General features: G+C 31.5%; 1 protein-coding gene across 1 annotated transcript; it reads left to right on the forward strand.

The window, feature by feature from the left end:
* The first annotated feature begins 1,882 nt into the window (after positions 1-1,882).
* On the forward strand, positions 1,883-4,238 carry LOC126682840 (uncharacterized). Its single transcript, XM_050378606.2, has 8 exons — positions 1,883-2,171; positions 2,429-2,578; positions 2,678-2,854; positions 2,937-3,025; positions 3,170-3,234; positions 3,307-3,409; positions 3,639-3,749; positions 3,947-4,238. Exons 1-8 carry the CDS (start codon positions 2,006-2,008, stop codon positions 4,070-4,072), a joined length of 987 nt encoding a protein of 328 aa, XP_050234563.1. The 5' UTR covers positions 1,883-2,005; the 3' UTR covers positions 4,073-4,238.
* Positions 4,239-10,274: the final 6,036 nt, after the last annotated feature.

Genomic DNA, 10,274 nt, shown 5'->3' on the forward strand with positions numbered 1-10,274 from the left:
CTTATAAGAAAAATAGCTAGCAAAATCGCAATCGTAAAGAACAAACAAATATAGTAAATTGATAGTAGACCAATAGTTAACTACCTATTAGTTAACTGACAGTAGACCGTTAATAAATTGATAGTAGACCACTAGTTAACTACTTATTAGTTAACTGATAGTAGACCGTAAGTTAACTACTCGTTAGTAAACTAAAAGATAAACTAATTTTGTATATATTTATAACACTGATAGTAAATCAATAGTAAATTTATCTTTTAATAAATTGATAATAAAAGTTGTATCTTTTTATATATTGATAGAAACCGATAGTTCACTATTGGTAAACTCTGAATTCTTGATACAAGATTACATAATTCTTAATAATTATACAAAATGTACAACTTCATGAGCATCTCTAACATTACAGAAGATTAACACAACAATTGACTTGATATTTGGAGAAAAACTAAAAACTACATCTCCAGCTAGTGTGAATTATATTGGGTGAAACAACACTGATCATTTCCAATTTTAACTATATAACCTGAATCTTGCTTATATTAACCTCACAAATTCATTGCAAGGCAGGAGCCATCAATCCACCTCTTTGAATCATTGGATAATAAAAACACCAAAACTTTGGATCGGGAAGCACCACTTTGCAAGACAAATATCCTTCCAGTAGAGAAACTCTTCTTTGTTCAAGACTCAAGAACTGAAGCCTGTTTTTTTGACCTGTTCTACCTGATAAATCATTATTAGAACAGCTTTATAGGCTAAAGGCAATCAGTTTACTATCATGTTCTTAATTACAGTAAAAAAACCAAATTTGGCTAAAAAGTAAAGTCCAATGATAATCATACACAAGTTGGGTAATTGTAGGTAAAACATAAACCAAAATTCCCTACTTGAAAAGAGAAAAATTGAATGAATACTTACAGAATCGTGGGTGTTGTGTTTACCGTTTCAAAACCTTCACAGACCCAACTTCCGTCGCCATTGATAGATACCAGTCCAACATATACATAATTTCGAATAAATAATTCACAATATCATGAACTGAAAATTTGAAAATTAAAGAAATAATTGGGTTTGAAGGCACATACATCTACCAAAATGGTTAGCTGCAGATTCAACATATCTCTTGAGGATCATTATTTGAAACATCTGTACCGATTTGTACAACATCCAGAGAGCCCAATATCGTGAAACGATGAACAAAATGCAAAAAAAATTCTTCTCTGATCCCAAACCCTAAATTTCTTTGCAACATTAAATCCAATTTTATAGAAAAGTTTAACGCATCGAGACAAAATACATCTTGCTCGTCTATGCTTCATCGATTTTGAAAAAAAAAATCTGCTATAAAATCGCGAGACAAGTCTGTGATTTTTATCAGATCGTATTTCTCACAACAGAAAAATTATTTTTGCAACTTATTTTAGTCAAACGGTATATTTTAACTAATTTTGGTCAATAGATATTTGTGAGATTATTTTAGTAATTTGGGGGTATTTGTCTAAAAATCCCTTCTTTGTATCACAATAATATTTAAATCGATTATTTTCAAATGTGAAGACAAAAATATAATAGACGTTGTTTGGATTTTAAATTTAATGTCAATTTCTTATAACAAAAAAAGTAGTATTAATTAGTTTATTTCACTTATAAATCAAATATAATTTTAAAAATAACTGTAAAAAGTTCAAATTAAAAACATAAAACACCTACACGTTAATTAAACATTTTATAGCAAAAGTAAAAAAAAAATATTAAACTAATTTCTCTTCGACTTTAGTGTGCATGAGATTCTAAAAGGAGTTAAAACAGGTGGAGTCCTCTTTTACAACAATGTGCAATTTCACTTGGCAGCTGGTAGTGTGAGCAGTGTTGGCAATCAGTTGAGTATCCAGCCAAATGAATTTTATGCAATAAACCAAACATTGCTCTCAAACAATAATCAGCTCAAACCCTCACGAGTCACTGTCTTTACATAAAGACAAGCATAAATTGATTGATAAAGATGAAACTTATGTATAACCTACTACACTTCTATTGTTTAAGCAAAGAAAAAAAAGAAATTGTGTTGAAGAAGATGGAAAGAAATGCAAAAGTCACAATGATCTATGTCCATCCCCTCAAATCATGCAAAGCCGTCTCTGTTCCTCATGCACCCATCACTCCTACAGGCATTTTTCTATTTTTCTTTCCATCTTTATTAATGTTACTTTTTTACTGTAAATTTAGATAGCACGCACACTTCAAGCAATCAACGTCTTCTGTTTTGAAAATGTTTCAGACATTTGATGTTAGAAATACGAAATTTCATTTTTAACATAAAATAACTTAAAATAATACCGATTCTCCATATCCGTGTCTAAGTATTCCGTTACCTAGCTGTAAATCTGTGTAAGATGGGTTAAATTTAATGATTTTGAAAATACAGGACTCCGATGGGATAGAAACTGGATGGTGGTGAATGAAAAAGGGAGAGCGCTAACTCAAAGAGTGGAACCAAAACTTGCTCTAGTTGAAGTGGAGCTACCTGACGATGCATTTCTTGAAGATTGGGAACCTAATCAAAATTCTTATATGCGTAACCAATTAATTTCTTGAACTTGAGGCTTTTTTACAGCTCCGATCTGCATATATATAGACTCAAATTTAATGAATGTTTTTTGTTAATGTTTGACAGTAATAAAGGGTCCTGGGATGCATGAGCTCAAAATATCACTGGCGAAACCAGAAGTAACATCAGATGGTGTGAAATTATGGGAATGGTGTGGCTCTGTGCTGGATGAAGGACCTGAAGCTGCAAAATGGTTTTCTGATTATGTTGGCAAACCCTGTCGTCTTGTTCGTTTTAATTCAGGTTTGCTTCATCTTTTTGCTACTACTTCTTAAACTAATTCAGGTTTATCCTTTGACTTTTTTCGTTTATGTGCGAATATCAGGATCAGAAACTAGGCCGGTGGTTGATGAGTATGCTCCTGGACACAATGTTTTGTTTAATGACTTTGGTCCATACTTAGTAGCATCTCAGGTAAAGTTTATTGTATATTGCTTTTGTTCGAGTTTATTGTGTCGTTTTATCCAATATTTCAAATGGATATCCCAACTTTAAGATTGAATTCAGGTTTCGATTGTGATGAACTAGAATGACTTATGTCGAAACATACGATTGCAGGGATCATTAGATGAATTAAACAAACATTTAAAGGAAGGGGTTTTGATGAATCGATTTAGGCCAAGGTATTGGTTACATGCATATGTTGGAACTCACTATCTAGCTACATTGTTTAACTAAATTCCTGGATGTTACAGCATTGTAGTCGATGGTTGTGAACCATTTGCTGAGGACTTATGGAAAGGCATTAAAATAAATAATTTCTCATTTGAAGGGATCAGACTATGCGCTCGTTGTAAGGTATGATTTATGATCGCTTTTTCGTGTAGTTATGGAACTTTCTATTTCCTATAATGTATGTGAGAGTAGGGTGAGCATTTCATTCGATCACCCAACCAATTGCTCACTTCGAACTGGTTGTTTTGTTTGGAAAAAATTGATGTCAACGTAAATTAGTTCGGTTTGATTCAGTCAAAATTGTCGGTTACGATATTTGAGTGTTTAGAATGAGAGTTATTTTGTCTTGTAGATACCTACCATTAATCAAGAAACTGCAGAAGCAGAGCCGGAGCCACATGCTACACTAAAGGATATTCATTCTGATAAGATTTTGCGCCCGAATATGAAAGACAAAGGGGAGGTGAGATTCATAGAATTATACAAACAAAATTATGTTCTTTTTTTCTTTTGAAATATATATTGGCTCTGCAAACATGGAACATATAGTGTGTAATTATGTACCATATTTTATATTTGTGTTCACCTTATGAAACTTTTTGATCCGTCGCGACTACACTATTATAAACTCTAAGCAAGCATGTAATGCAACTCTTGCAGGTGTATTTTGGGCAGTATTTAGTTTGGAAAGACAATTGCAATGGAGTTAAAGGGAAGATGATTAAAGTTGGAGATCCTGTTTTTGTTCTCAGCAAACTCTCTTCTGCAGATGAAGCTGCCTTTTGAACCTTTATCAATTAGCAGAAACTTTTAGTCCTCTGGCCTTGGCCAACTCTTTTTATGAAAAAAGAAAAAAAATTATCTAGAATATTAATACAAATAAACTATTTAAGCCAACTCATATCCTTCTATTTTAAAGTAACTATATTTTACATATAGAGTACCTTTTTTATTTAATTTTTCCACATGACTAACACACCATTGATTTGTTACACGAATAACATGGCGTAACGGTTGCGTGCAATAATTTTTCCAGAAAGAAATGATGGTTGGGAGCAGTATACCCAACGCTAGGTTTAAGATTGAATTCACTTATTGAAAAAGTAATTCAAAAATAAATAGGTCTATCGTACAAATTGAGAATATGAATTCAAATGGTGTATGAAGTGAAGTTATTGTATTTAATGCTTATTAATCTATACTATACTATAATTCGGAACTCTCAAAAAGTTTTGACAAATGGATCTCCTTAAATCAGACAAGTGGACTAAAACTCTTGAGTTTCTCTAAAGGATGTAGTAATCAACATTGTGCGATCCTTTGTCTGCTTGCTCATTCATATTCAAAATAACTGTTATACTCTTCAATATTCACAAAAAACGTTACAATCACAAACATTACATTTGAAGTGATATTTTCGGTCTTCCAAACAAGAAGATTTTGGCAAGGAAATAAAGAAGAAACAATCAGGTGGAATCAAGTGGTTTTCATCAAAATGATTTCCAGCTCAATAGCATATCAATGTCTGTTTTTTGTTGCAGAATTCAGGTCAGGTTACTTAATATTGAATCTTCAACATTTATGCTATGCTATTGTACCTAAGTTAGTACGCTATAACTCTTTTGCATATAAGGTATTCGATTAAATGAGGTCGAGACAAATAATTTTCCAGCTTATGGGACGAAGATAAAAATCAGAATCAATGTTGTATTTGGTTCTTCAAGACATTCAAACCTCTATTCACATCTAAAGATCATTAATTAATAATACAAATTTCATTATTTGCTTAATTTACCATAATAAATAAATGGAACTAGATTTGGGATTACGTTGTAAAAGCATTATTAAATTACAATTGTTTACCAATATGGTGTTTGCCAAAAGACTATGTTCCTATTGTAAATATGCATTTCTGGCTGTATTGAATTAGACTTGAATTTATGTTAAAAGCATTATTGAATTATAGTTGTTTAAATTTATTTACCAATATGGTGTTCACCAAAAAACCATAATCATATTCCTTTAATCATTAAGCTTATTTCTGTTTATGCTTGGCCTTCATTCCCTTCAAGGCATTTTTAATCTTCATATAACATAAAGCAACATTCATGTGCAGTCAGTTGATATTTTGATTTTAGAATCATGCAATCCATTTTCTGCAGTACGTATTTTGATTTGAGGTATTCTAACTATTATGAAGTTTGTTAGATTTATATGTGATATGTACTAGAAAGGTATCGGTTTCTTTTTGGGTCGTGATGATTACTATAACAATGCAACTCGAAAGGTATTAGGTGTAATAATCAAACATGATATGTTATCAAGATTCATCTCAGAAACCCATTTCAATTTAGAATCCCTTCAAAACTTATTCTTTGACAGAATCTGAAGTTGTTGAATATAAATATTTGCGTCTGAATATTGAGTTTGGTTAGTCTTTGCTACATTTGGAGTTTCTGAATAGAATTGACTTTGAATTTGAATAACTACTAAGAAATATAACCCTTAAATAATTGATTCTTTTAAGAATTCAAGGTATTAACATCTCTTTCATCCTTCATTTACTGGTTTGGCTCTTTCTAATATTGAAAATCAATATGTTGATGCTAATGGATATTCAAATAATAATTTTAGTATAGGTTGTATGTGTATAATAATTTTAGTATCAGGTTATTAAATTATCTTTTCTGAAACATCTCGACATGGATTTTATACAAATTAATAATAGCACAAATGCGTCTTGGTTAAATATAACTAATATGATGCCTTCCGTGTGCAGCAGATCTCACTTTCTTCATGTTACTGATGTTTTTCTAGAGTCTCACCTTATAAAGCAAATTGTAATCTCTGTTCTACTTCTATCCATATTTTAGTTAGTTCTAAATCTATATTCATTTCTCAAAAAGATTTTAACTAATTATACAAGTAGAACCTATTTTTTTCTGTCACTGTGATGTTCCTAATTTGGTTATATAGCATATTCAATTCAGCAAAAATAAACAAACATCATATACTCATTCTTTTATGTTGCTTGGAAGAATTAGTTAGTTAAATTTATATATTTATATAAAATTTTTATTTTTTTATGGTTATGAAATTGAAAGAGTACTTTTATCGATGTTTGTAAGTTATGAAATGAAGAGTTTTGATATATTATTTTTATAATCTAGAAAATAAAATATTTTTTAAAACTCAATTTAAACAATAATTATTTAAAGTGTAAACTAATAGTAAAATGTTAAAGTTTTATGGTTATTAAATTTGAAAAGTTTTAGAATAATAATAATGTTAATAATTATCGAATATTAATTTTTATATTAAATAACTAAATTTTATTTTCAAATCAATTTTTTCCATTTAATCATTAAGTTGATATGACTTATAGTTTTAATTTAATTTAAGTTATAGATATAAAGTAATTTATAAAACCAAATAAATAAATTTCATTTGATTTTGTATTCAATTTAATTAAGAAAAACATCTTATACTAACTAATTCAATTATTGTATTGAAAACGGCTTCAATAAAAAAATTAAAATAATTTTGAATAAACCGAAAATTTTAAATAAAAAAATAAAACTTTTTAATTTTACCGCGCAACGCGCGGGCATCGACCTAGTTATAATTAATTTTTGGATATCGTATACAACTTGATATTTTCCTTATATATAAAAATGTTTTAAACTTGATTAGGTGTAACACGTTATAAATTCTTTTGAAAATTTTGAGGATAAGAACAATAGTCCAAGTCAAGCTAATCGATTATCAAGTTTTTAACAAAATTTTATTCATATCCGAATATTCTCCTTTCCATTCTGAAATATCATTATTTCTCGAAAAATCGCCGTTTTTTGATAATTTAGAAGATAACAAAACTGGTGATTCTTCACAGCACATTAGAGTCGAAAAAACTATAAATTGAAGAGAAAAATAGTTGAACATAAACCCTTAAGTTTTTTTTGGCCACTTGGGCCCTTAATGTTTTTAATTATGGTGCAAAAACAATCCCTTAAATCTTTTGAAAACAACGCCTAATCCCTTTTTATTTAATTTTTGGACACTTATCCTCCATATTTTAATTGTTTCTGTGATTTTTTTTTTCAAACAGAAAGATTTATTTGCATCATTTAAAAATTTTAAGAGCTTAAATGATTCTAAAACACTGGACTTAAGTACTATTTTTTAAAAAATTGAAGGGTTTTTTTTGTCACCATAATTAAAAAAAAAACAAGTGAAGTGGAACAACATGTAATTTATATTAGAGAAAATTATTTTAAAACCTCTCACGTTTATCATAATTCATATTTTGGTCCCTTTTGTTTAAAGATCAAACAATTTGGTCTCTTATTTTTTATTCTATCAACAATTTAGATTCTCCGTCTATTTTTGGTGTTAGTTAACCAAGTCAAAGGATTTAAGGGTAAATTAATTTCAAACTTTAGGGACGAAATATTAGACAAAAACAAAAGCGGGAGACCAAATAATTTCTTTAAAATTAATTCTTTTTATTTAGTCCATTGACTCGGTTGATTAATACAAAAACAAATAGACAGAAGGATTAAATTGTTGACGGAAACAAAAATAAAATATTAAATTGTTTAATTTTTAAATAATGTTGAGAAAAAGAAAGGAATCTTTATTAATCATAAAATGAAGATTACAAGCTAAGTTGGTAACTGTCATGCTTTTATAGACCAAGCATTTAACAGAAAGCCAACGACTTCTAACTGAGTACATCAAAACTGTTAAAATAACTGCTTTGCTAACTAACAATCCTAACTGCTGTTAACTAACAGAATCTTTCTTAATTCGAGGTGATAGCTGGTGACAGCTGTAACTTGTGCTGTTGTAATTTGTGCTGCATGAGGAATGCATGTGTGTTCTTGGATTCTGATGTCTCAATGATCGTGTGAATTGCTGACATGGCAGCTGTGAATGCACCAATGAGGAGAGCATGTTGCCTTCACCTGGATTATGCTGATGTAGCATATTTGGAGATACTGCATTATCCCCCCTTAAGCTGGCAGCAAAAATGTCTAGCATGCCAAGCTTAGAGATAGAAGCATGAAACTGGATAGGAGCTAATGGCTTAGTAAAGCAATCAGCAAGTTGCAAAGATGATGGCACAAGCAGCAAATGCAAAACCCCAGCAGCTATCTTTTCTCTTATCAAATGGCAGTCTATTTCAATATGCTTTGTCCTCTCATGGAAGACTGGATTATGAGCCAGTTGAATGGCTGACTGACTGTCACTGTAAATAGAAGCAGCTTGAGTATGAGGAATGTGAAAATCTTGAAGTAGATAAATCAACCATTGGATTTCACAAGTTAATGATGCAAGAGCCCTGTACTCAGCCTCTGAGCTGGATCTGGAGATAGTGTTTTGCTTCTTGGATTTCCAGGAAATCAAAGAATCACCAAGAAAAACACATAGACCAGTGATAGACTTTCTGTTGTCTTTGCAAGTGGCCCAGTCAGAGTCAGCAAAGCCCTTTAAGTGTAAAGATCCTTGAGAAGGGAAGAAAAGACCTTTACCAGGTGCTGCTTTGATGAATTTCAGAACTCTATATGCTGCAGAAAGATGAGATTCTGTAGGATTATCCAGAAACTGAGACAGCTGTTGAACATCAAAAGAGAGATTAGGCCTGGTATTGCAGAGATACAGTATTTTTCCTACAAGCTTTCTGTAAAGACTATTGTCAGATAAAGGAGGACTGTCTGCAGCTGATAATCTGATGGTTTTGAGCATAGGAGTAGGTGCTAGTTTAGCTTCAAGCAAGCCAAAATCCTGTAACAAATCTAATGCATACTTTCTTTGGCAAAGACTTATGCCAGACTTTGATCTTGCTACCTCAAAACCCAAGAAATACTTGAGTGTGCCTAGATCCTTTATAGAAAACTGAACATGTAGGAATGTCTTTATGGCTTGAACAACATGAATGCCATTGCTGGTGATGATAACATCATCTACATAAATCAGTAAAGCCAGAAAAGTGGAGCCAGCATACTTTATGAATAGTGAAGGATTAGCTGCAGCAGGACTAAAACCTTGACTTAGTAATGGCTGTGTTAACTTTTCATTCCACTTTCTGCTAGCTTGTTTTAAACCATAGAGAGACTTTTGGAGTTTGCACACCTGATTTGGTTTGGAAGTGGTAAAGCCAGGAGGTAGCTTCATGTAAACCTCTTCTTGCAAATCTCCATGGAGAAATGCATTGTTTATATCTAGCTGAAAAAGATGCCAGTTATGAATAGAAGCCAAGGCAAGAAGAGTTCTGATAGTGGTCATCTTAGCAACAGGAGAAAATGTTTCTAAATAGTCAATCCCTTCTTGTTGAGTAAAACCTTTGGCTACTAGTCTGGCTTTACACCTCTCTACAGAGCCATCTGCTTTGTGTTTGAGCTTATAAACCCACTTACAGCCAATAGTGTGTTTATATGGAGGTAACTCAGTAATTGTCCATGTGTTATTGAGATTTAAAGCATCAATCTCTGTTTGCATGGCTTGTTTCCAACATTCATGTTGAATTGCCTCATTGTATGTGACTGGTTCCTTTAAAGTAGTTATTGCAGCAGAGAAAGCATGATGAGCAAGAGAAAGTTTCTCATATGAAATGACTGTGTCTAATGAATATGGAGTGGTGGTGTGAGCAATAGAAACATGTGTAGGTTTATTTAAGTGGGGAATTTTTACAGTATAATCCTTGAAATGAGAGGGTAAAGTTGTAGTTCTGGAGGATCTTCTTAGAATTGGAAAATCCTCTTCCTGAAATACTGATTCAAGAGAATGAGAGATGGGAGAGGGAGGAGTAATGGACCAAGGATTTTTCAGCGAGGGTTGTGGTTGATCAGGAACATGAGGGTGTGTATTATGCTGAAGATTGTCAAAAAATGCAAGTGGTGAATCATGAGATAGCTGAGAGAAAGATTGATTTGTATCATCAGAAGATTTAGCAAAAGGAAAAACATTTTCATGAAATTGAACATCT

Source organism: Mercurialis annua, linkage group LG5 (assembly GCF_937616625.2).
Source record: "Mercurialis annua linkage group LG5, ddMerAnnu1.2, whole genome shotgun sequence".
Taxonomy (NCBI): Eukaryota; Viridiplantae; Streptophyta; class Magnoliopsida; order Malpighiales; family Euphorbiaceae; genus Mercurialis; species Mercurialis annua.